General features: G+C 39.1%; 1 protein-coding gene across 1 annotated transcript in view; it reads right to left on the bottom strand.

Annotated features, from left to right (window-relative positions):
- Positions 1-27,933, bottom strand: part of LOC139765823 (recQ-like DNA helicase Blm) — a 72,166-nt gene that overhangs the window by 28,445 nt on the left and 15,788 nt on the right. Inside the window, exons 5-14 of the mRNA XM_071693632.1 lie at positions 25,585-25,765; positions 22,228-22,356; positions 21,455-21,547; positions 17,289-17,370; positions 11,788-11,935; positions 7,245-7,376; positions 6,185-6,371; positions 5,983-6,060; positions 4,343-4,538; positions 2,408-2,589 (exon numbers count right to left, since the gene is read on the bottom strand). Of these exons, the coding sequence (XP_071549733.1) occupies positions 2,408-2,589; positions 4,343-4,538; positions 5,983-6,060; positions 6,185-6,371; positions 7,245-7,376; positions 11,788-11,935; positions 17,289-17,370; positions 21,455-21,547; positions 22,228-22,356; positions 25,585-25,765 (1,408 nt within the window). The remainder of the gene's footprint in view (positions 1-2,407; positions 2,590-4,342; positions 4,539-5,982; positions 6,061-6,184; positions 6,372-7,244; positions 7,377-11,787; positions 11,936-17,288; positions 17,371-21,454; positions 21,548-22,227; positions 22,357-25,584; positions 25,766-27,933) is intronic.

Raw genomic sequence — 27,933 nt, 5'->3', positions numbered from 1 at the left:
TGTACAAATATTACACTGCATACACTAAACCTACTAATACTACTACAAATGAGCTTAATGTCAAAGTATGCTTGGATATTCAAGTTCTATTCCATGTGACCACAAAGAGGCAAAGTGTGTGGGTGGTGGGAACAAGGGCAAAATACCAAGATAGTGGAAAAGGGCAACTGTCATGCATATCTAAGAGAAAGAAAACCAACATAAGCATTGAACTACAGATCAGTTTCCCTGACAAATGTGGTCTGAAAGGCACTGGAAACGATAATCAGAAAGCAATGGATGACTTCCTTAGGGAAAGAAAATGTGGTTTCCCAAAATGAAGGTCTTGCATCTTGCATAACAATCCTCTTAGACTTCTGCAAGAAAGAGGTTTCTTTTGGATAAAAGAGACAGACGAATGGATTACTTTTATCTGGACTGCCAAAAAGCATCCGACAATGAATAGGAGACTGATCAATAAGAAGACTTAGTGGAAGGGAACAAAGGATGAATCTCAGCTGGACCTTCTCTAAATGGGTTGTCACCAGCTGATGTCTGCAGACTTCTGTTCTAGGACGATTCTTCTTCTTAATCTAAGTAATGTCTGCAGACTTCTGTTCTAGGACGATTCTTCTTCTTAATCTATGTAAATTACTTGCTAAAAGCTATGGACTTCTATCTGAATATGTTTGCAGACAAATGCAAAGGTCACAAGGGGAGGGAAAAGTCTGAAATACTACATCATGTTACAAGGGGACCTTGTCAAACTCTTAAAGTTGGCCTGATACATTGATAATGAAGTTTAGACTGAACAAATGTAAAGTAATACCAATGGGTCAATGAAAGCAGGACTTGATATGAATATCATCTAGCAGGGAATAAGTTGCAGGAATCTAAGTGTGAGAGAGACTTGAAAGTGGATGCTGTTCCTTACATGTGGTCAAAGTCCCATCTTAGTTGAGTACTAAAAATAACAAACTGTCTGCAAAAAAGTACTAGAGCTGCATTCTAGTTCATAGGTAAGGAAACAGTCAGCAAGCAGTTCACATCATACATAAGGCCAAAACTTGAATGTGCTCCTCAAGTTTGGTTACCACACCTTAAAAAGCACTCCAGAGGAGAGCAACAAATGATGGTACTAGTATTAAGAGAGCTGAATTGCAGGAAAAGGCAAGAAGCCTTAAATTTGCATTCCACTGAGAGACAAGACAGAAGGGTGACCTGATCACAATAGAGAGAGAGAGAGAGAGAGAGAGAGAGAGAGAGAGAGAGAGAGAGAGAGAGAGAGAGAGAGAGAGAGAGAGAGAGAGACAAAGAGAGAGAGAGAGAGAGACAAAGAGAGAGAGAGAGAGAGACAGAGAGAGAGAGAGAGAGAGACAAAGAGAGAGAGACAGAGACAGAGAGAGAGAGAGAGAGAGAGAGAGAGAGAGAGAGAGAGAGATACTGGGATAGAACAACCAGAGGACATAACATGAAGTTAAGCAAAATACTTGTTCAAAAAGATAAGAAGTACTTTTACAGTACAAAAGTGGTAGATAAATGGAATAAAATGAATGAAGACATGATTAATGTGGACAACTTACAGAAAGCTAAAGTTGTGTGATAATAGTTAATGATCAAGAGATGGCACCCTGTGCATGTCAAAGTAGTTACATGTACAATATACACAAGTAATTTCAAATAAGTGATTAAATACGAACATAAGAACATGTCTATGTTTTGTGAAGGCAACCTCAAACAATGTTTATAAGGGCATATGATTTTATGAGATTTAACAATATGAGAGTGAAAACAATCTTTTTCCTATGAAAAGATGTTTTCAATCATAAATCAAAAGACAAGTACATATAAGGCAATCACTTACCATGTGACCAATCACAAGAGAGGGATTTGTCTGCCTTTGTCATAAGTCTGCCAGTTTTCAGATTAAATATGGCAAAATCTACAGAACTATATTCAAGAATTTACAGCTGGTTTCTCATACTCTCTTTGTTTACACAAGTTTACTTTGCCTAAATTTCATCACAGGAGCATTAAAATGCAGACTCCTTTGGAGTGAGGTTTTTGACAAAACTATACTCCCAATGATACAGACTCACAAAGATAACTTTCCACTTGTGGAGTAACCCTGAGCGGGTGGAGTTCAGTAACACCTGGGTGGTGGGCTTGCATGTGGAGATGACAAGCTCCTTGAAGCTGACATATGACTTTCTATCATGAGGACTTGAGGGACTGAAGTCTATAGGCAACTCACTCTAGAGACATCTCCTGTTTGAGATGCCATTTACACAGTGTAAAATGCCCATGGAATTCAACTAAGAGTGGATGAGCAAGTTATTCAAATGAAGACAATAGCACCTTACTATGCTTGCCTTGAATGAAGGCAATAACACCAAAAGGGTTAATTCTCAAAAATCAAATAACTTACATAACACTTGCAATTATCACAGACAGTAGATCGATCCTTCTTACAGCTCTCACGACTGAAGATTTCACCAAAGTAGTTAAGAAGCTGTGTACGTCGGCAGTCCACCTTATTTTCACAATAAGCAACCATCCGCCACAAGTTATCATAATGAGTCTTCCTAGCTTGCCAATTTTCTCTATCCACTAGAAGAACAGGAATATCATGGCATTAATATGTCATGTATAAGAATCTAAAAGTTAATGACTTAGCATAATCTAATAATTCAAATCAACATTCACATCACATGTGGTAAAAGATGGTCCTTTAAACCAATAAAGAACTTAAGCTAATATCTCATTACTTAAAAAATCTTTGGCAACAATGCTCTCAAAAACTCATAGATGTTTTAATTACAAAATGAACAGGGTATGGGCTTAATAACATTGTTTAATGTAATGCAGCAGTGACAAATGGATGGAGAGACAATGCTTTATATAAGTGCATTATCTAAATTTCACATCTAGACACAGAGACAATAATATTAATGATGATACCAAGGCATATAGAGCAGCCTTGAGAAATCATGGAAAGGTCTGTGTGGTCTGGCTGTAGACAGGTCTGTGCAGTTTGGCTGTGGAGAGTGGGATGAGGTTCCGATGCATTACACATGATAGCTAGAGAATGGCTGAGTGAAAATAAGGCCTTTTCTTCACCTGTTTCTGATGCTACCTTGAAAAGGCAGAAAATTATGAACAAGTACAAAAAATAACAAACAAAAATAACAACAGAGAATTAGAGAGAAGGAATACTTCCCACTTAGAGAGAAGCACAGCATGGGATTGGAAATCCTCCCATTCTTGTATTTCAACTTTTAAAAGCTGGAACAGAAGTAGCCATGTGAGGAGTGATCACCTTTCTTGAAGGATATGGTGTCTGAATGTGTCTGGAAATAATAACCAAGATGATAAGGGAGAGATAGTATGCTTGAGGACAAGAACCTAGATGTTCTAGCTCTGAGTGAAACAAAGCTCAAGGGTAATGGGGAAGAATGGTGTGGGAATTTCTCAAAGGTAAAGTCAAGGGTTAGTGTGAAGGAGGACCTAAGGAATGGGTAGGCTGAATTAATAGTTGTAAGACTTCCTGAAAGAGTGTAAGGAGTGGAGCCATAAACTGATGTGAGTAAAAGTTTAGGTATATTACGAGACGTGGGTGATTATCATTGCCTATGCACCTGGCCATAAGAAGGATAATAAAGAGAGGCAAATGTTTTAGTAGCAGCTGAATAAGTGTGTCAGCAGTTTTGACGCACGAGACTATTACTGATGGGTGATATGAAAGTGAAAATGGGTAATTTAGTAGTTGAGGGTATAACCAGTGGGCAGGGCCTTTACTTCATCTGTTCCTGAAATTACTTAAGTTGAAAACAGCAAAAAGAAAAATAATAATAATGGTGGTAATAACAAATACCAATAATAATTTTTCATGTGGCAGGTTGGCGATGGGAATGAATAAAGGCAGCAAGTATGAATATACAAAAAAAAATGTACGTATATATATGTATATGTATGTAGACATTGAAATGTATAGGTACGTATATGTGCGTGTGTGGGCATGTATGTATACATGTGTACATGGGTGGGTTGGGCCATTCTTTTGTTTGTTTCCTTGCACTACCTCGCCAACATGGGAGACAGCAACAAAGTATAATAAATAAATAAAAAATAATACTAATAATAACAATTTTGCGGATTGGAAAGGAAATCCACATTAAGAGTCAACCTACCCCAAAGATGGGAAGATGAGCAGCTGAATTGTCTATAAGCTAGCTGACTAGGGTCTTAAATATTGGTGCAAGTATCACTGGTAATGATGTTAACCATTATGGTTGAGGTTTGCATTGCTGGAAACATTAAAATTGATCCAAAATTATCATATCAGCATAATCTTGGAACTTACTGTCAATCATTTTCCTGATACGATGCATATCCTGATAACTGTAGTACAAAACACAATCAGCAACTTCACCATCCCGACCAGCTCTCCCTGACTCCTGGTAGTAACCCTCAATACTTTTGGGTAATGAGTAATGTACCACAAAGCGTACATCTGGTTTATCAATTCCCATGCCAAAGGCTATTGTTGCACACACAACCTGCAAAAATATGCAATATGTAGTTTATATGCTATCTAAACTTTCAGTAAATACAAGCATTCGATGTCACATTGTAGACACAGCCTTTAACAGGGTCTTGGAGAGGGGGGTGCAGGGGGTACATTATTCCCAGGCCCCGGGGTCCAAAAGGGGGCCCAGGAATTTCCTGGCATTTCAGAAAATGCAGAAAATCAACAGTGTGCTCCATTCCATCCCTCTCATCTTCCTTATCCTTTTTGGCATTACAGGCCTTAGTCTTCTCAGACATTCTATGTCCTTACTGCAACCTTATCATAGACAATTTTTTTTTAAATACACAGGAATCTGCTAATAGGAAACATCAAGCTGAAGCTTAAAGAGAAAATATGAAACCAGAGGCATTAGCATTGCCCAATAACCCCACTCCCCAGGCTTAGTTTACTCTTACCTTTTGGTATTTCTTCACACAAGCCTCTTTTCCAAGCTCATTTACTTTGACCGCTGTCTTCTCATCCATTTCAATCAGTTCCTCTTTTCCTAAAGCCTCTACAAATCTTCACCATTGCCTCTAGACATCCCATCAGCTCCCCCTCCCACAATATTCACATCCAGGAGTCTCTCTTTTGCATACTTATATCAATTAGTATGTAATCCAGTAATACCCACTTTCCATCATTTCTACTCACCCATATTCGGATGTCCCTCTTTTTAAACCAAGTATTCCCAATCACAAATCCTTTTTCAGCACATAATTCCAAAAGCTGTTCTCCACCTCCATTCACATCACTGAATACCCTATACCCTGTAATTATACCTTCAACGGTATCATTCCCAATTCTTGCATACAAATCACCCATCACAATGCCTGATCTCTTACATCAAAACTGTTGACACACACACACTCAGCTCCTCAAAACACTTGCCTCTCTTCCTCAGTCTTCTCAAGGCAGATGCATGCACGCTTCTAGTCACTCACCAGTCATTATCCATTTTCATTTACCCACATCATTCTGGGGTTCCCTTCCTTACAACCTGACTTCAACAGAAGCGCAATCCTTTCCTTGACTCTTGCCCTCACACCAACCCCTAACTTTACCCATGAGTTTCATTTCACTCAGAGATAAAGCACTCAGGTTCCTATCCTCAAACATACCATCTGTCTCTCCCTTCTGATCTTTGTTACATTTGCATGTAATAAGACAACCTACCCTGAACCTTCGAAGAGGATGAGCACTCTTCATAGCGCCTTCTGCTCCAACTTCTAGAAATGAAATACAAGAAATGGAAGATTTCCAGTCCCCTGCTCCTGCTCCTCTTAGTCACTTTCAACAACAAGTAAGGAATATGAGGGAAGTACTCTTTCTCCCTAATAAATGCAAGAAGATTGTTGGCCATATACAAAATGCTTAACAGGTTTGTAAATACAATACACTATAAATAAAAGTAAAAACTATAGTCAACTAACCTTATATTTATCGTTGATCCATTGTGACTGAACAGAAATTCTCTGGGAGTCACTCAGTCCTGCATGGTAACTCACAGCCTGCAACAGGTAGTTCATATACACAAAATAACACAGTGCAACCCATTATTATAAAATTTGCATTGAATAGCAAATATTTGTCAAGATGTTAATCATTGGGCAAAAGGAATACTTCAAAACACACCTTGATACCTGCTTTTGCAAGGTCACTAGCAGTTGCATCACACTCTTTTCTAGAGAGGCAATACACAATACCCGACTGGTTGGAATACTTGGCTTTTATCAAAGCAGCTATTTCGTTACTTATCTTTTTTCCTTTTTTAGGTAAGACTTCATACCTAAGGTTAGCTCGATTGAAACTGCTGAGGAACCTGAGGGTGAAACAGTTACTGAATTCATACATGCAAAATATTGTATCTGTATATGCACAGTGTCCTAAAACCACCTCTAATTCAACTCCCACTTACATTTTTCTCCATCCCTTTATGTATCCTCTACATCATAAGATTCCTTAGAAACTAATCACTTTCTGTACATTAATTTCATATGGGACAACATCCTCATTCCATGCTCTACAGCCTTACAGTACTCTGAGTCCCTATCAAAGATATCTAAACAATGCTATTTACTGATGTGTAGTGAACAAATACGCAAGATTTAAAAATACTATGCATTAAGGAAGAACATAAAGGCCTCCTCAAGGATGTGCTTTTACTATGCTGTCAACATATTGTTTCCTCTTTTCCAAAAACCTCTACAAATCTTCACTCTTGCCTCCACCATGTAATGGTCAGGAATTTCAACAGCTTACATCCAGGAGTTTCTCATTTGCATGCTTATCAATTGGTACGTAAACAAACTGTGCCGTAAACTTCTACAAATCTTCACTCTTGCCTCCACCATCTCATGATCAGATATTCCATCGGCTCACATCCAGGAGTCTCTCTTTTGCATGTTTTTCCATCAGTATGTAATCTATTGATGCTCACATACCATCCTTCCTACTCATCCATATATAATTATGTATGTCGCTCCCAATCACCAGTCCTTTTTCAGCACAAAATAACCTGTCAGCAAACATAATAAAATTTCAAATAATTCTCAATTTTTCTCCCCTGCATGACTTTACTATGAAGTTAAGTTTTTCTATATGATCCTTACAAAACTTCATTACACCTACACCTACAAAATAAAAAAATAAAAGCAAGCAAGATCAAACTAAATAAAAGAAATTCAGGATTTACCATTTTGGGTCAGTGAGTCCAAGCTGATGAAGAATATCTACTCTGACCCGGGGTGTTGCGGTAGCTGTGAGGGCAATGGTTGGCACTCCAGGGAAACGCTGACGAAGCACATTTAACTTCTTATAATCAGGCCTAAAAAATAAATTATAACGTGAAATTATCTGATACCTGTAAATAGATTCCAATCAAATATTCAGTGTACTGCTCTTCAGTTTCCAAAATTTGTTATTTTCAAATTATAGGTGGATTTAGCATAAATAACCCTGCTTTCAGTGTAGAAAACAATTCTACAAACAAGTTTTACCTATATAAAAACAAACTTAGTTACATATAAAGGTTTAAAAAGATGTGAAACTATGCACTAGCTTTACCATGTGCTCTTGGTAAGTCTGAAGTTAAAAACCTATTCTACCCACAAAAAATAAGTGTATCATTGAGATTTTACCCTCTTCAACCATCAAAAAACATATGTGACCAGATTATGCTAGTTAACAGGGCTAAAAATCATATACCAAATGGAAGATGTCAAAAAGTAAGGAGCAGAGGGATATATCTAGGTACAGGTGACACACCAGCCAGTATTCTGGAGTAGGCATATGATGCTCTTGAAACTGGTGCCACATCTCTGGTGCAACATTTCCTCACCTTATAAAGAGATGGGTAGGCATTCAGTTGGATATCTGATGAAGTCTTCAGGGAGCTTTTACCCCTAAACCTGGACTGTTCCGGGCTGCTGGATTGAGTGGTCAGTCAACCAAGTTGTTGGAAGTTCCAGTCCACAGGCCGAAGTAAAATCCACAGCCTGATTGATCTGGTAGCCTCTGTAAAGACTTATCCATGGCACTTTTAAACTTCACTGTCCATTAATGCATGGCATCTCTGATGCCTGCAAACACAGTGCTGAAGAGTCTCAGCCCCTAGACGCTTCAGGTGTTATGGCTTTTTCTGCAAAATGCACTTTCAGATTTCAGAGGTGCCAATCTATAGTGTGTTCCATGAAAGTTGTGCCACTAGAAACATATTTCTAGGTGTAAGTGAGGATTTTCCAGGTACAGATGATGATATACTTCTGTTTGTACTCAAGAGGTACAGCCTTGGCAATTTCAGCCATTCCTAGTAATTAAGTTCTTATGTATCCCTTGGTGATTTCAGCCATTACTAGTAATCAAGTTCTTAAAATGGGCAGTGAAAGATTTGTGAACACTTTCTAAATCTATGATTTCACATGCCTTGTAAGGTAATGTTAGAACACAGCAATATTCTGTTTATGCAAGTGCCTTGAAAATCATCATAACTAGTTTTTCTTGTCTTGAAAGTCAGCAGGATCCATGATTTCAACCTTCAGAGGGGGTATATGTTTTGTTGTGATCACTGAAGGTTAGGTCATTAAACATTATCATTACAAGATCTTTCACATCATTCAAAACTTGTCTCAGTTGAAAAAGATATTGTTCTCAGAGGTCAAGTAGAAGATTTCATTTATGTTTCTTTGTAGCCTTAACTCTACTAACATTATTTTTAAACTTATTCTAGTATCAGCTGCAAAGGAAAAAATCAAACTGTCTCACACTTGCATCAATGTCAGATTTAGGTATGAGGAAAAGGAGAGATTTCAGTATAATTCCTACGGGGATTTCAAACTCCAGGGATGATGCCATATTCCAGACTTTCCCTCCAAAGTATACTGAGGGTTCATGCAAGAGGCATGTCGCATTTCTTTATGAATACAAAGTTCCAGGAATCCAGTTCAGGGCAGTACACATGGGTATGCTCTTACTGGCCCTCTTGAAATCCTGTAGAGGTGGTGATATCAACTATGTGCAAGACAGGAGGGTTAATATTTAGGAGGAAATCTGTCAGGCCATTTGTTTTTAAGGTGTCTTTGGCTCACTGAAAACTAAACCATTTCATGTTGCATTTCTTTAGGATCTCACTCATCTCCTCGTAGTCATCTGTTAGGTACCCTCTTCTGTTTTAAAGGGGCCATTGGAGTTTGTGGTCCTCAATTTACATTTTGCATATGAGCAAAGGTCTTGTGGGCTATTTCTGTTTATCCATCTATATCTCTGATGCCCATTCCCATGGCAAAAGTCTCCATTACTGCTGAACTTCAGTGCTGCCTCACATTTCTTTGGTCCCTCACCCTTGACAGAGGGCAACTCTAGTGCCGTGTTTTCAGAGGCTCCTACCTAATCTTCCGACCAACTACTTCCACTCAATGTGCCAACCTAATGCTCCTTCCTAATGGTGGGTTACTTCTTGTTTCACCGATGGCTTTTTTCACGTATTCTATTTTCTATATTTCATATAGCTTTCTGATTTTACGATCAAAGTCTGTTAGTTCATTTGATAGGTTATCTTTCCTTTGCTTGGTAAAATGCTGCTTTTTAAAGACCTGCACTTCTTCTTACCCTCCTAAAAAATACCCATATTTCTTACTGTTCCCTAGACCTTCCGTGCTTTCTTCTCATTGATGTATATCTGTTGAATGTTTTGAATAACAAAGTAGTCTAGTCTTTAAAACACCCCTCCTGTTTTGCTACTCAGCAGGGTTACCCATTGTCTTGCAGACATCTCATTGATTGCATCTTCCTATTCTAACTTATAATCAGACCTGAAATTACTAAATACACCTCCATGGATCCATCTGGTTTGTTTGTTTCCTATCGGTTTCTTTCAAACTTTACAATTTTCAACAGGCACAGAGTTGGAGGTGAATAGGATACATAATATTCATACTAAGCTACACGTTTACATAGTTTTCATACATTCTACTTTTCTAACAATATAAACTTTATATATTTTTGTACACTAATATCTTATCATACATTTTCAGCACTGTGTTACTGGATTTGTATTCATTCAAGTAGTGAAATACAAAGAAGCACTCACCATACACAAACCAACACTACATGCCAACTGTTTCCATTTCAGAATGCATGTGTACACAGGGCACCATGGGCACCATCTTTGTCCTGCTGCTTCTTCTTGTTACTGGCATTAGTTCCTGGAGAAGTTGCGATATACCTTCTCGGTTATCACTCTGTCAAGGGCAATGCTACCACCACCAGGTTGCTATGGGTGGTGGTGGCCTCCCATAATTGTCTCCCTCCTCAAGTAATCCCACCAATATAACTCTCTAAGACACTTATTTCTTCAAATTTCTCATGTTATTTTTTCTTCAATTTCCTCACAACGGATAAGTGCTCCTCATAACAATGGTTATCCAACAATTCACATATTTTCCATGATACCAACAAGTATGCAAGGCCTATGCCTTCCTGGCAAAAGAAGAGACCACCACAGGATATTAATGGTATGGTAAGTCGGCTAGACGTTTAAACAGATGCAAGAAAAGTTAAACTGTCATGTGACATTAAAAGCAGTCCTCTATGGGTCATTAAATGATGATGGGAGCAGATGAAAGGTTAAGGCCTAGCCTTGATGAGGAATTTAGTTCATGACCAAAGCCTTCAACATGAAAAAGTCATATTTCAAATTCTTACAAAGGTAAATATGTTTTAAAGCAAAAATGGGTATGTTTGAAGGAATAGTGGTTCCAACAATGTTGTATGGTTGCGAGGCGTGGGCTATGGATAGAGTTGTGCGCAGGAGGATGGATGTGCTGGAAATGAGATGTTTGAGGACAATGTGTGGTGTGAGGTGGTTTGATCGAGTAAGTAACGTAAGGGTAAGAGAGATGTGTGGAAATAAAAAGAGCGTGGTTGAGAGAGCAGAAGAGGGTGTTTTGAAATGGTTTGGGCACATGGAGAGAATGAGTGAGGAAAGATTGACCAAGAGGATATATGTGTCGGAGGTGGAGGGAACGAGGAGAAGAGGGAGACCAAATTGGAGGTGGAAAGATGGAGTGAAAAAGATTTTGTGTGATCGGGGCCTGAACATGCAGGAGGGTGAAAGGAGGGCAAGGAATAGAGTGAATTGGAGCGATGTGGTATACAGGGGTTGACGTGCTGTCAGTGGATTGAATCAAGGCATGTGAAGCGTCTGGGGTAAACCATGGAAAGCTGTGTAGGTATGTATATTTGCGTGTGTGGACGTGTGTATGTACGTGTGTATGGGGGTTGGGCCATTTCTTTCGTCTGTTTCCTCGCGCTACCTCGCAAACGCGGGAGACAGCGACAAAGTATTAAAAAAAAAAAAAAAAAAAAAAAAAAAAAAAAATGTTTTAAAGCATTCGTATACGAAATTTCAACATACCGTTTATACATACTACCAGTCTAAACAATATGTGTTGTGGTCACTGATCACCATCAGCATATTTAGCCACACAAGGAAGAAGCACATCAACAAAAGGAAAGTTAAACACTGAACGAAAGACCATAATGGGATAAGCATGACAGGAAAAACACACATGAAGTTCAGCAATCTTTGGGACTTTCCAGATTATGGAATCTTGTAGCTATCAATCTTTTTGTATTTCTGAATCCCCTTTCTCCCAGGAACTTCCCTTTAGAGAATTTCGTAAATGTGACATATCAAGTGAAATGGTTACTATACATACCAAAATCAAGAAAAAAATTACCTGAAATCATGTCCCCAGTGGGATACACAGTGAGCTTCATCTATGACAAATCTGGCCAACTTCTGCCGCTGATACAAGGATTCCAAGATGCCAGAAAATTTTTGACTCGCACTAATCTTTTCTGGGGTAACATAAAGGAGCTTAAGTCCTGCAAAATCAATGAAATTTTGAAATTCACAACCACAGAAACATGCAAAATCATCTAATGCTTTACACCAAATTACTCAATATCCCATACATCATCTGCCACAAAGATGAATGGCTTTGGGAGAATCACACACCATAGTCTCTGTATGATGCTGAAGATTTCTCCATCAAAATACCTTCTAACTCATGCTTTCCCTCAGCCTACCCTAATCTAACCTCATCCTTCCTTTATATCTACTTTATTACATCACTTTAATACACTCTTTTAGCCTGCTTTAATCTAACCTCACCCTTCCTTTATTCCTACTCTATCACAGGTCACTCTAACACACAATTTGGTACATATTTCTATATACATATTTTCCAACAGGTCTTAAGTATGTAGTAATTGGCAAGCAGTCGCTCTTGCAACATAACATATAATACTATTGAAAACCCTAAGTAATCATATATATATATATTTATTTATTTTGCTTTGTCACTGTCTCCTGCATTAGCGAGGTAGCGCAAGGAAACAAACGAAAGACTGGCCCAACCCACCCACATACACATGCATATACATACACATCCACACACGCAATATATACATACCTATACATCTCAACGTATACATATATATACACACACAGACATATACATATATACACATGCACATCATTCATACTGTCTGCCTTTATTCATTCCCATCGCCACCCAGCCACACATGAAAATAACCACCCCCTCCCCCGCATGTGTGCGAGGTAGCTCTAGGAAAAGACAACAAAGGCCACTTTTGTTCACATTCAGTCTCTAGCTGTCATGTAATAATGCACCAAAACCACAGCTCCCTTTCCACATCCAGGCCCCACAGAACTTTCCATGGTTTACCCCAGACACTTCACATGCCCTGGTTCAATCCATTGACAGCACGTCGACCCCGGTATATCACATCGTTCTAATTCACTCTATTCCTTGCATGCCTTTCACCCTCCTGCATGTTCAAGCCCCGATCACTAAAAATCTTTTTCATTCCATCTTTCCACCTCTAATTTGGTCTCCCACTTCTCTTGTTCCCTCCACCTCTAACACATATATCCTCTTGGTCAATCTTTCCTCACTCATTCTCTTCATGTGACCAAACCATTTCAACACACCCTCTTCTGCTCTCTCAACCACACTCTTTTTATTACCACACATCTCTCTTACCCTATTATTACTTACTCGATCAAACCACCTCACACCATATATTGTCCTCAAACATCTCATTCCCAACACATCCACCCTCCTCCGCACAACTCTATCCATAGCCCATGCCTCGCAACCATATAACATTGTTGGAACCACTATTCCTTCAAACATACCCATTTTTGCTTTCCGAGATGATGTTCTTGACTTCCACACATTCTTCAACGCTCCCAGAACTTTCGCCCCCTTCCCCACCCTATGATTCACTTCCGCTTCCATGGTTCGATCCGCTGCCAAATCCACTCCCAGATATCTAAAACACTTCACTTTCTAAAGTTTTTCTACATTCAAACTTACCTCCCAGTTGACTTGTCCCTCAACCCTACTGTACCTAATAACCTTGCTCTTATTCACATTTACTCTTAACTTTCTTCTTTCACACACTTTACCAAACTCAGTCACCAGCTTCTGCAGTTTCTCACATGGATGGGGTTGTTAGGGAGGTGAATGCAAGAGTTTTGGAAAGATGGGCAAGTATGCAGTATTTTGTGGATGGGAGAGCTTGGGAAGTGAGTCAGTTGTTGTTCGCTGATGATACAGTGCTGGTGGCTGATTCATGTGAGAAACTGCAGAAGCTGGTGACTGAGTTTGGTAAAGTGTGTGAAAGAAGAAAGTTAAGAGTAAATGTGAATAAGAGCAAGGTTATTAGGTACAGTAGGGTTGAGGGTCAAGTCAATTGGGAGGTAAGTTTGAATGGAGAAAAAGTGGAGGAAGTAAAGTGTTTAAGATATCTGGGAGTGGATCTGGCAGCGGATGGAACCTTGGAAGCAGAAGTGAATCATAGGGTGGGGGAGGGAGTGAAAATTCTGGGAGCCTTCAAGAATGTTTGGAAGTCGACAACATTATCTCGGAAAGCAAAAATGGGTATGTTTGAAGGAATAGTGGTTCCAACAATGTTGTATGGTTGCGAGGCATGGGCTATGGATAGAGTTGTGCGCAGGAGGGTGGAAGTGCTGGAAATGAGATGTTTGAGGACAATATGTGGTGTGAGGTGGTTTGATTGAGTAAGTAATGTAAGGGTAAGAGAGATGTGTGGAAATAAAAAGAGTGTGGTGAGAGAGCAGAAGAGGGTGTTTTGAAATGGTTTGGTCACATGGAGAGAATGAGTGAGGAAAGATTGACCAAGAGGATATACGTGTCAGAGGTGGAGGGAACGAGGAGAAGTGGGAGACCAAATTGGTGGTGGAAAGATGGAGTGAAAAAGATTTTGAGTGATCGGGGCCTGAACATGCAGGAGGGTGAAAGGCGCGCAAGGAATAGAGTGAATTGGAACAATGTGGTATACCAGGGTCAACGTGCTGTCAATGGATTGAACCAGGGCATGTGAAGCATCTGGGGTAAACCATGGAAAGTTCTGTGTGGCCTGGATGTGGAAAGGGAGCTGTGTTTTCGGTGCATCATTACATGACAGCTAGAGACTGAGTGTGAACGAATGGGGCCTTTGTTGTCTTTTCCTAGCACTACCTCGCACACATGAGGGGGGGAGGGGGTTGTTATTCCATGTGTGGTGAGGTGGCAATGGGAATAAATAAAGGCAGACAGTATGAATTGTTTTTTTTTTTTTTTTTTTTTTTTTGCCACTGTCTCCCGCGTTTGCGAGGTAGCGCAAGGAAACAGACGAAAGAAATGGCCCAACCCACCCCCATACACATGTATATACATACGTCCACACACGCAAATATACATACCTACACAGCTTTCCATGGTTTACCCCAGACGCCTCACACGCCCCGATCCAACCCACCGACAGCACGTCAACCCCGGTATACCACATCGCTCCAATTCACTCTATTCCTTGCCCTCCTTTCACCCTCCTGCATGTTCAGGCCCCGATCACTCAAAATCTTTTTCACTCCATCTTTCCACCTCCAATTTGGTCTCCCTCTTCTCCTCGTTCCCTCCATCTCCGACACATATATCCTCTTGGTCAATCTTTCCTCACTCATTCTCTCCATGTGCCCAAACCATTTCAAAACACCCTCTTCTGCTCTCTCAACCACGCTCTTTTTATTTCCACACATCTCTCTTACCCTTACGTTACTTACTCGATCAAACCACCTCACACCACACATTGTCCTCAAACATCTCATTTCCAGCACATCCATCCTCCTGCACACAACTCTATCCATAGCCCACGCCTCGCAACCATACAACATTGTTGGAACCACTATTCCTTCAAACATACCCATTTTTGCTTTCCGAGATAATGTTCTCGACTTCCACACATTCTTCAAGGCTCCCAGAATTTTCGCCCCCTCCCCCACCCTATGATCCACTTCCGCTTCCATGGTTCCATCCGCTGCCAGATCCACTCCCAGATATCTAAAACACTTCACTTCCTCCAGTTTTTCTCCATTCAAACTCACCTCCCAATTGACTTGACCCTCAACCCTACTGTACCTAATAACCTTGCTCTTATTCCCATTTACTCTTAACTTTCTTCTTTCACACACTTTACCAAACTCAGTCACCAGCTTCTGCAGTTTCTCACATGAATCAGCCACCAGCGCTGTATCATCAGCGAACAACAACTGACTCACTTCCCAAGCTCTCTCATCCCCAACAGACTTCATACTTGCCCCTCTTTCCAAAACTCTTGCATTCACCTCCCTAACAACCCCATCCATAAACAAATTATACAACCATGGAGACATCACACACCCCTGCCGCAAACCTACATTCACTGAGAACCAATCACTTTCCTCTCTTCCTACACGTACACATGCCTTACATCCTCAATAAAAACTTTTCACTGCTTCTAACAACTTGCCTCCCACACCATATATTCTTAATACCTTCCACAGAGCATCTCTATCAACTCTATCATATGCCTTCTCCAGATCCATAAATGCTACATACAAATCCATTTGCTTTTCTAAGTATTTCTCACATACATTCTTCAAAGCAAACACCTGATCCACACATCCTCTACCACTTCTGAAACCACACTGCTCTTCCCCAATCTGATGCTCTGTACATGCCTTCACCCTCTCAATCAATACCCTCCCATATAATTTACCAGGAATACTCAACAAACTTATACCTCTGTAATTTGAGCACTCACTCTTATCCCCTTTGCCTTTGTACAATGGCACTATGCACGCATTCCGCCAATCCTCAGGCACCTCACCATGAATTATGTACATGTGTATATATGTATATGTCTGTGTGTGTATACATATGTGTACATTGAGATGTATAGATATGTATATTTGCGTGTGTGGACATGTATGTATATACATGTGTATGTGGGTGGGTTGGGCCATTCTTTTGTCTGTTTCCTTGCACTACCTTGCTAACGCGGGAGACAGCAACAAAGCAAAATAAATAAATATAACAAACGTTGAGATGTATAGGTGCTGTGTGTGGACATGTATGTATATACATGTGTATGTGGGTGAGTTGGGCCATTCTTTCATCTGTTTCCTTGTGCTACCTTGCTAACGCAGGAGACAGAGACAAAGTATAATAATAAAAAAAAATATATGTGTGTTTTTTCACATTTGGTCACCATTTCTCAGTAGCAACATACCACCATGAACAGATGAAGAAACTGGGAAAATAGGTCTGCTGCAGTGAAAGAAGCCTATGTTGATTTACACCAAACTAAGGCTGTTGGCAACTGCATGATTTATCAACTATAATAATTTCAGGTACTTAATAATCTTGACAGTTCAAAACTATGTATTTGCAAAAAATTTCACAGTATGGTGGAAAACACAAAGATTTGGGGAAACCATGAGTCATTATTCTGAAGTTTAACATAAGAATAAACAATAAACTATTGTGTAATAAAGAACATGCTACAGTATCTAAATCATCTGTCCATCCATCACTAGCTCCATTCCCATAACATATGGCACAAAAACTGTTTAATATAAGCATGCACCTTTTGAAGTAACGCCCTCTGCAGAACAGATATACCAACATCAACTACACAAGCTACCAAAGGGCAAGGATACCCAATTCCGTCAGGGACATCTATTGCCCTCCTACCATTTCAATAAACACACTGATCAATTTATAATAAATCATAATCAAGTATTCAATATATTTAGCCTTTATCATGAAAAGTCAATCTATAACCATATATAAGAAGGCAATCTTAAGAATTGATTATCAATACATACCTATTTCACGCTTCATTAATTCAGTAGAAATGAGGTTCTCCTCCCGAAGTGTTATGTCTCCAGACATATGAGCAGCAGGAATCTACGAAAAAATGTCAGGAAAGTCATATAAAACCTAAACAAAACCCTTCCAGAAACAAATGGCCATCTGCCCTTCAACCCCACTGATATAAGCAACACCATCAAAACCCTGAACAACTTTACTACAACAAACCCTGAAAATGCATGAAACAAATATGGAATACTTTGGCCCATTCACAATATAGGCAATTACAGATTTCTTCAACCACTCCTAGCAATACAACAAAGTCCCTAACTTCTGAAAACTTGCCAACATAATACCAATCATACAGCCCTCTAAACCTCCCAACTCCCCCTCCTATTATTGGACTATCTTGAGCATCCAAATTCTGTGAAAAACTGATCCACAACAGAATCAAGTAAAACATCCCATTCTCACCTAATATAAATAGCTGATAACATTATAGTATCTGGAGTCTTTGACTGAAAAAAATATCAAATTTTCACCACAGGCAATAAGTGTGGATTCCACAATTTTTCTTCTAAAACAACAGTTTGATTCACGTGCCACTGGGGCATTACTTCAATCCATTGTGAGGCCTATGTGGCAGTGTAGCAATAGTAATAGACAAAAAACAGCCTCACTTGCTCACTTCCACACTGTAGCTGTCATGCACAATGCACTTACCAGGAACTATGTCCTGTATACCTTTCTATGGTGTTCCTATTACCTGTGGACATCCTATTTCAGTTCATTTATAGCATTCATCCCTTGTTTATCACACTGTTCCAACATATTCTGTCCCATACACACCTCAAACCCTCCTGCACGTTCACACTTAAAGCCATCCTATTACCTCTTCCTCAATTTCCCCCTTACCCATATTCCCTCCACTTCTGACATGTACAACCTCTTCATCAGCATCTCACTCATCCTCTGCATGTGCAATTCATTTCATCAAAGCCTCTTTACCTCTCATATATACTGTTACTACCATATCTCTGTCTTTCACTATCATCGCTTTTATAATCAATCTTCAAAACCCCACATACTGTCCTCAAACACTTCATTTCCAAAATATTCACCGCCTTCCATGACTTTTATCTATGGCACATGCATCACTGACGCAACACTGTTGGGACTACAAGACCATCAAATGTACTGATCTTTGCCTTCACATAAACTGACCTCTCTTCCCTTATGCTCCTAAATGTGCCCAAGACATTTGGCCCTTCTCCAACCCTGTAGCTCAATTCTGCTCACATGATTCTGTCAACTGCCATGTCCACTCCTAGGTTCTAAAACATTCCACTTCCTTCAGGTTCAGGTTCTTGCCATTCACATTCATACTCCAACTATCCTGTTTCTCTCCCCTACTAAACTTAATAACTTTACTTTTATTCAAATCAACTCTCAACTTTCAGCTTTCACATACTCTTCCAAACTTAGAAAACAGCTTTTGCAGTTTCTCACTTGAATCTAACAACTGCATCATGTCATCACCAAACAGCAACTGAATCATCTTCCAGGCACCCACATCCTCAACAACCTGCGTGGAGTGCACCTGCGTTCCATGTTGGGACCGTTACTTCTCTTAATCTATGTGAATGACTTGCCTAAGGGTTTGGACTATTACCTGAATACATTTGAAGATGATGCAAATGTTGTAAGGAAAGTGAAAAGTGAGGTTGATTGCATCAGCTTACAAGGGGGACTAAACAGCCATCTAAGTTGGTTTGATCAAGGCTGATGAAATTCAACATAAACAAATGTAAAGTAATGAGGATGACAAAGTGAAAGGCCTTAATGAGATTACTGACTGGTAGGAAATAAGCTTCAATATTCTGAGAAAAACTTGGGAGTCAGCATCACCCTAATCTATTACCAGAGCACCACATTAGGAAAGTAGTGAAAAAAGAAATCACTATCTTCTAGCAAATATCAGAATAGCTTTCAAGTATATGATACAGAAATATTTAGCAAGCTGTTCATATCATATCTGAGGCCAAAGCTAGAATATGCTCTCCAGGTTTGGTCACTTCACCTCAATAAGCACAAAGAGTAAACACAGAAGATCCAGAAGAGGGCAACAAAGATAGTATCAGAATTAAAAGACCAAACTTACAAGAAAAGTTTAAGGCTTTAAATTTGCTGAGTGAGGGATGACCTTATCACATCCTCTAAGTTTATAAAACAGACTGTGGACACAGACAGAGAACTGTTCTTTCAGAGATGTAAGGACAGAGCATCCAAAGAGGACATATCACAAAATTAAGCAAGAAACTTGTTTAAAAAGATAAGTAGTACTTTTACAGATTAAGAGTGGTGGATGAATGGAATAAAATGAGTGAAGACAAGGTTAATTCAGGCAGTATACATAAATCTGAGTTGCACAAGTAAAAAAAAAAGTTGAAGTGATGAGGCCCCACAAGTGTAAAACTAACTCACCATTGTATAAATAGTTAATTCATCTCCCTTCCTACTCTGCCCATAATAATAATAACAACAGTAATCAAATATTACAACAACTATTCCAACTACTACTAATAATAAAAATAATGATAACCGGGGAAGTGGGAACAGGTACCGACGAAGAGAGGAGATGGAGTGTGTATTGTATAAATAGTTAATTCATCTCCCTCCATACCCTGCCCATAATAATGATTATAATAGTAATAAAAATATTACAACTACTACCACTAACAATAATAATAATGATAACTGGGGAGGAGGAGATGGTGTGAGCTTGGGAAGTGAGTCAGTTGTTGTTCACTGATAATACAGCGCTGGTGGATGATTCGGGTGAGAAACTGCAGAAGTTGGTGACTGAGTTTGGTAAAGTGTGTGAAAGAATAAAGTTGAGAGTAAATGTGAATAAGAGCAAGGTTATTAGGTACAGTAGAGTTGGGGGACAAGTCAATTGGGAGGTAAGTTTGAATGGAGAAAAACTGGAGGAAGTGAAGTGTTTTAGATATCTGGGAGTGGATTTGGCAGTGGATGGAACCATGGAAGTGGAAGTGAATCATAGGGTGGGGGAGGGGGTGAAAGTTCTGGGAGCGCTGAGGAATGTGTGAAGTCAAGAACGTTATCTTGGAAAGCAAAGATGGGTATGTTTGAAGGAATAGTGGTTCCAACAATGATATGTGGTTGCAAGGCGTGGGCTATAGATAGAGTTGTGCGGAGGAGGGTGGATGTGCTGGAAATGAGATGTTTGAGGACAATTATGTGGTGTGAGATGGTTTGATTGAGTAAGTAATGAAAGGGTAAGAGAGATGTGTGGTAATAAAAAGAGTGTGGTTGAGAGAGCAGAAGAGGGTGTTTTGAAATGGTTTGGTCAAATGGAGAGAATGAGTAAGGAAAGATTGACAAAGAGGATATATGTGTCAGAGGTGGAGGGAACGAGGAGAAGTGGGAGACCAAAGTGGAGGTGGAAAGATGGAGTAAAAAAAAATTTTGAGTGATCGGGACCTGAACATGCAGGAGGGTGAAGGACGTGCAAGGAATTGAGTGAATTGGAACGATGTGGTATACCAGGGTCGACGTGCTGTCAATGGATTGAACCAGGGCATGTGAAGCGTCTGGGGTAAACCATGGAAAGTTTTGTGGTGCCTGGATGTGGAAAGGGAGCTGTGGTTTCGGTGCATTATACATGACAGCTAGAGACTGAGTGTGAACAAATGTGGCCTTTGTTGTCTTTTCCTAGCGCTACCTTGCGCACATGCGGGGGGAGGGGGTTGTTATTTCATGTGTGGCGGGGAGGTGACGAGAATGAATAAGGGCAGACAGTGTAAATTATGTACGTGTATATATGTTTATGTCTGTATGTGCATATATGTGTATACGTTGCGATGTATACGTATATATATGTGCGTGTGTGGACGTGTACGTATATACGTGTGTATGTGAGTGGGTTGGGTCATTCTTTCGTCTGTTTCCTTGCACTACCTCGCTAACTGGAGACAGCAACAAAGTATAATAAATAAAAATATAATCAATAATAATAATAAAAGCACTATATATGGTACACAAAAATCATCTTGGGTGTAAAAGTCAGAGAATATCCAACTGACTTTAAGGAGAGGAATGTAAGACATGTATATCTGTTTTATCCATTAATAAATCACACACTAAAGGATATACTCACATCAAGAGAAGCTAGTTTTTGAACTTGGTCTTGTATGAGCGACTTAAGTGGTGAAACAACAATGCTCACACCATCTGTCACACAGGCTGGTAGCTGTTGGCAAATAAAAAAAAGACAAAATAAATGAACAAGAAAATACTAAGTATATTCATACAGCACATGAATGGTGCTTTCTGGAATCTGTGCCTATTTCTTGAATCAGTGGGGTTAAATACTGCAGCATCTTTCTGGGAATGAGACTTCTCTAGGTACTTGTAACATGTTCTTGGAGGCTTAACTACCTAAGAAGGCTTCTGGTGATCTGTGAAAGCTTGGCACCTACAGCATGAAAACCAAACCCTAAGCCTGAGTGATGCACAGGTGATGTGCGGAGGTCAACTAAGACATGTGACATTGTTTACGAATGCTAAACTTGATGGGCAATTTGAAACATTGGTGCAGATACCTTGTCCTATAAGATGCAGATTGCAGTTAATTGTAAACCATCAAATGATGTATGCTGTAGTTTACAGGTTAGGGTGACACAATACATACACACTTTTGTCTTTGACAATAAACATACAATGAAATGTGCATTATTGGTTTGGGTACACAGTAAACTACAGTATATATAATGGGTTGCTAACTTGCCAAGGTAACAGATTATAACTAAACGGGTTACATAACTCTTCCACATTAATTCTCTACAAAACTAATAAAAAAGGATGAAGATATGAGCAATGATTAAAAAATTTACATACAAATACTCTCTACAAAACTCTAATTCACTTTACCTGATAACATAAACTTTTGCCTCCTCCTGTTGGCATAAGAACAAAGCAGTCCTTCCCCAAAAGTGCTGCATTAACAACCTCCTTTTGGTTCTCCCGAAACCTGCGCAGGCCAAAACGCTGATGAAATATCTGTAAAAAAATCAATTAATAAATATAAATGATGTTAATATCAAAAGCAAATCAATTGACTGATAACATTAATTCTGTTACCATTTACATGGATATCAATTAAGTTAGTATTTTAGTTCCTTTACCACACTGCTATGGGCTGTGAAAGATCTCTGGGGACTCTAAATCCACAATTTCATCCCCTTGTACTCTCTAAAATAGTAGACTCCACAGTCGCTTCTTAGCCTTTATGCCTCGTCCTCAACAGGCCACTGGCGAAGGGCAACTTTAGCACAGTATTTGCAGCAGAGGCTCCTATCTAATGTTCCTACTGACTACTACTACCTAATCCTCCTTCCTAATGAGAGAGAGAGAGGGGGGGGGGGAGCGAAGGGGAGAGAGAGAGAGAGAGAGAGAGAGAGAGAGAGAGAGAGAGAGAGAGAGAGAGAGAGAGAGAGAGAGAGAGAGAGAGAGGGAGGGAGGGAGGGAGGGAGGGAGGGGAGAGAGAGAGAGAGAGAGAGAGAGAGAGAGAGAGAGAGAGAGAGAGAGAGAGAGAGAGAGAGAGAGAGAGAGGGGGGGGGGGGGAGTACAAGCTAGTGGCAGCAAACATCCCTACAACTCACTTGTAAGGAAGCTGTAAGAGGACTTACTGTTTGGTGGATATATCATTACACACCAGTGTTGTTAAAAGATTTACTATCTGGTTCATATAATATCAAATACAACTGATTTCCAAACAAACACATTCAAATTATAATAATGAACAACCCTAAAATGGTCACAATCATAAACAGCTGCAGTAAAATCAACCTGACTGGAAACCCAAATCACGGTAAACTATGCTTAAATTTATCAGAACCAGTCCACTAAATTCGATGATAGCCCAAAGGGACCTGTGATCACATTGGTGAGTACAGTACAATTACTGTACAACCGTATTCTTATGCTGTAACATTGTGTATATTAATATTCAAATAAATATTTCATTCAGAAATGCAAAAGAAAAGAAGTCAATTTTCTGAAGGTTCTCCTGGACATATCTCTACTGCATCAGGCATGAACTCTGGTAAAGCAGCTTTCTCACTCATAGTGAATCTATCACATTTATAGCTATTGAAAATAATAACTTTCCCATAAAAAAGGACAGAAATCACAATCCTGTAATATCAATACATATGTAGAGGACAATATCATTACTGAATAGAGGTCAATTCAGTCTTGCCATGTGTGCAAATCTTTAAACATATCTTTACCTATCCTGTGAACTGTAATAATTTTGTTAAAGGGAACCTTACTTTTTGCTTTCATAGCAACTTTACATATAAGTAATTTGTGTCCACATAAGTACAAGAATGAAACCCTTGGTACAAACAAGGAAGAGTTGCATTCATAACAGTGAAGTAGGCATATAAGTAAAAATAAAATACTCTTTTTTTCCACTTCTATCAAGTACAATGCAGATTACTAGAGTATGGCAATTACAGAATCAGGCAACTTGAAATGCGATGGCAGATCAGCATTTCTTAAGATTTTCATCTTTCAGAAACTTTGAAAAATGAGTGAGTTTGAAGGTGTAGTAGTCCTGACAGCTTTGCAATGATGCAAGTCTCAGGCCCTGGACACACACAAAAGGAAGAGGGTGGACACTTAAAATCAAATGTGTTCAGACATTTTGTAGTGCAAGGGTAGTTGATCCAGTAGAAAATGATGGTAACAGTGCAGTATGACTAAGAAGGCTGACCGCTGTGCATTGAGATACTCAGGGCATGTGAAGAGGATGAGTGAAAAAAAGACTCAGAAAAAAGACTTACTCTTACCACAATGATCTATGATTTTCATATCTCTTCCACTGACTGACGTGGAAGACCTACTCTTACCACAATGATCTACGATTTTCATATCTCTTGCACTATCACAAACAGACTCAAAGGGACCCAGCAGTATGTTGCTGTTTGAATGCCTTTGTTTGTTACAAGTGGGAGGGAGAAAGGATATAGGAGGATGGAGTGTAAGAGGCTTTGGTTTATCAGGTCTGAACATTCAGGAGGGTATGAGGTAGTCATGAAAAAGGATGAAATGGATGCTAAGGCATAAGGCACATGCCATGCTGTAACCAGGATAAACCAGGCCCTTTGAAGCAGTTTGGGAAAACCAAGAAGTATCTGTGGGACATGGCTTTTGTTAGTGTCCCCTGGTTTCAGCGCATTATACATAACAGTCAGAAAGGATTTGTCCAAAGTGTCGTGGTTCGTCTGTTCATAATACTACCTCGCTAAGGCAAATGACACTATTACAAGAAAAAAGTAACACCTCACCTGGTCTCTACAAGGTAGTGTTACTATTACTTTGCAGGATATGAGCTACAAGAATCAGTGCATAAAAGAGAACTGGAGATCAATACTGTGCCTCATCTGTGACCAGAGCTCCAAATCATGAGCATTGTTAAGGAGGTACCTCTCCACTGGCAAGTATTAATATGCATTCAAGCGTAAGAATAAGGAAATGTCTGGTAAACTATTCACACCATATATTTAACTAAAACTATATTATGCTACTCAAGTCTTATCACTACAACTAAGGCAACATGAATTAACAGAGATAAGTTACAGTGAGATGCTGGGGGCCAAAAAATATCCCACCATGGAGGAGAGAAGCGAGGTCATCGAATCAAAGCCATCAAGTTTCTAAATCAGCTGACTGCCTTTAACAAGAGAACAGTCCCTCAGGAGTAAAAGAGAGAAACTAGAGGCTATAAGGCTAAAACAAGATGATGGGCAGAAATACTGTTCCAATGTTGGGTGGTGGATGGCTGGAATTTGTTAAGAAATGAATCTGTGAATACCAGTAGTTTACAAATATTTAAAAAGTTACTGGACAGTGAGGAATGTTCAAAAGATGGGGCCCAATGATGCTCTACAAATAGCAATGAGAAAACATCCTTGTTTGACTCCTTTTCCTCTGCTCCCTTTTATAAAGCTGGTACATATAAGGTCAAGTTCTAGACCCCTGCTCCCATCCCTCTATGGCACTTTGCATAATATTTGGGAATAATTAGAGTAGCATTCTTCCCTAAATATCTGCACGAATATATAATAAGAATATATTTGAAAATTACTGAAAAACAAAAGACAACAATATCTCTGCATTCAGTGACTCTGAATAAAACAAACTTAAAGTTTTCCTACCCTACCAATTATCACCCACAAAAAATACCAAAGACACTAATAACAAAAATGTGTTAAATAATACCTTTAACATTTCTCTGCTGTGCGGATAATTCATGCCACTGAATTCTCCAGTAGCTCCATCATTCCTCACACTACCATGGAAACGGCCCTTTGTGTCATTCATCCTCTGGGGTGGAGCTTTATCTACCTTGGTTGGAGTCTTGTAAAGAACTTTTGTATAATCAATGCTATTTTCGCCTTGCCTGAAAAAGATCATAGTCTTAAAAGGGAGTAATTATGATAGGCAATGTAACTTAAAAAGCACAATATCAATCTGCATCAGCAGCATTAAATGAATGAATGTAACTTTTGGATTTTTGCTGGAAGAAGCTTTAAACACAGGAGATCTGTTGCAAATGAGTTTCTCTGATTTCAAAGCCTCAATTCTGCCATTAATAGACTATTCCCATGTTGTTCATTTATCACCAATATGTAACATATGAATAATATTCTGTGCTACATTTTCATCCTCAACCCATGTCTAGTGTCCTTTATGTGAAGCATGGAACTCCATAAGATCAAGAGTTTCTTACTGTTGTACATTGCACATTAAGTTGATTCATTCCATCACACTACAGGCTCCACTCAAAAACGGTATCCATTGTAATCAACAGAAGATGAATCCTATGCAATCTTTAATCTGAAATATTCTTTGCCACAATCAATTCTTTCTTAATCTCTCCATCACTTAAGGTTTCACCCCTCTACCTTCAACCATACTGCTACAGTATAAATCTTTTTGACAAGCCTATCATCAACAATACTATCTCTGGAGACTTCCTCAAAGTGCCTCTCTGATGATTCCTCACACCACATAACTTTCTCATCTTCTATCTTTACTCTATCAATTACCCTAATTCCAACTATTATACGTAAGTTGTCTACAATTACTGCCTTACATTTTACCTATCCTAACCTATAGGATCTGGGATACACATCTATACATCATACCTGAAGTATGTACTGCATCAACTATGCTTCTAGTTTGCTCTGCAGTTAAATTCTTTCCATTCATGACAGTTTTCAGCAAGTGTCCATTTTTTCCTTTGCAATTACAACTCAACTCTCAACTACTGCTTTTCCTTTACCATCTTTACTGATCTTAAACCTCATATACCTAGACTCGTTCATAATTTCCAGTTTTCCTTCATTCAAACAAATGTTGCACTGTGACTGCCCATCTCATTCAAAAACCAAAATCTTATGTGATTTTTGCATTCACTTTCAACACCCTCCACACTACACATATTGTAAACCATTCTGGTGCATAATTCAGATGTATCTAACCACAAAACTTGGATTTACTCCATGGTTACAGGAAAAATATTCCTCCTCCTCTGTGGCAGTTATGATATTCTACTATTCGTACTTGAAACAAATGTTAAATATGCGTGCATGATGCCCTGCATCATATGCTGTAAAATCTGGATTTTTATATGTCCAAACTGACTGACAACATGCATAGTGTGTTTTTCATATACAGTTTTCAAAAAAGTTTAGAAATATTTCAAAATCTGTATAGTATTTTGAACATACAATAAAACATACAATGAAAGATTTGCAATGAAAGTAAAAATTATGTAAAACTGAATGTCTTCATTTTTCATAAAAAACTGCCAGCTTAGCATAGCATTCATCAAGGAATTAAAGATGCGAGTTACTGATGCGAGTTATAATTGAGCATCAACATAGATTCACATTACGTGTGGGAAATCAGAGAGTACATAACCAGACACAAGACTGTAAAATGATTGAAGAATGGAAAGGGCAAAAGATACTAGATGTCCTAGAGAATGTTGAGCAAGAGGAACCGTCCATTACACAAGTTATGGAAACTAGTGGGTTGGGAGGGAGAGAAGGAGCAGTTTCTGCGGTTACTCAACCAACTTTTAACATGACTAAGGCAATGGGACTGGAACCTGATGACATTGTAAATGAGGTAAATGAGGAGCCAAGGGGTTTCAGCAAAGCTGTAGACGAATAATATGCACTGCTGTAAAAAGAAAAGTCAGGAAAATTTAAGATCCAGAGGATAAAAAGTTTAGAAAAGTGTAGAGCATACAGGATCAGAGGTTTCAGCAGAAAGGGAAATTGTAGAGAAAGCCAAAACTCGGTGGTTGACATATCACAGCCACTGTCCTTGGCCATGATGTGGGGGACACAAAATTTAAAGAGATTAATGCACAAGAAGGCTTGACAAATGTAAATCTTTATATAATTTTGGACTGGATCAAGATTATAAGAAAGAAGAAATTCTCATTAAAAGGTTATTGGATGCAATAGAACTGACAAATGCAATTTCAGTAATAGAGGAAAAAGAGGAATTGGTGATTATAATCAAGATATAAGAGGGTGTATAAAATCATGGTGC

The sequence above is a fragment of the Panulirus ornatus genome, chromosome 56, assembly GCF_036320965.1.
Source record: "Panulirus ornatus isolate Po-2019 chromosome 56, ASM3632096v1, whole genome shotgun sequence".
In the NCBI taxonomy this organism is placed as follows: domain Eukaryota; kingdom Metazoa; phylum Arthropoda; class Malacostraca; order Decapoda; family Palinuridae; genus Panulirus; species Panulirus ornatus.
The sequence above is the reverse complement of the archived record's forward strand: the minus strand, read 5'-3'. Positions and strand labels throughout refer to the sequence as shown.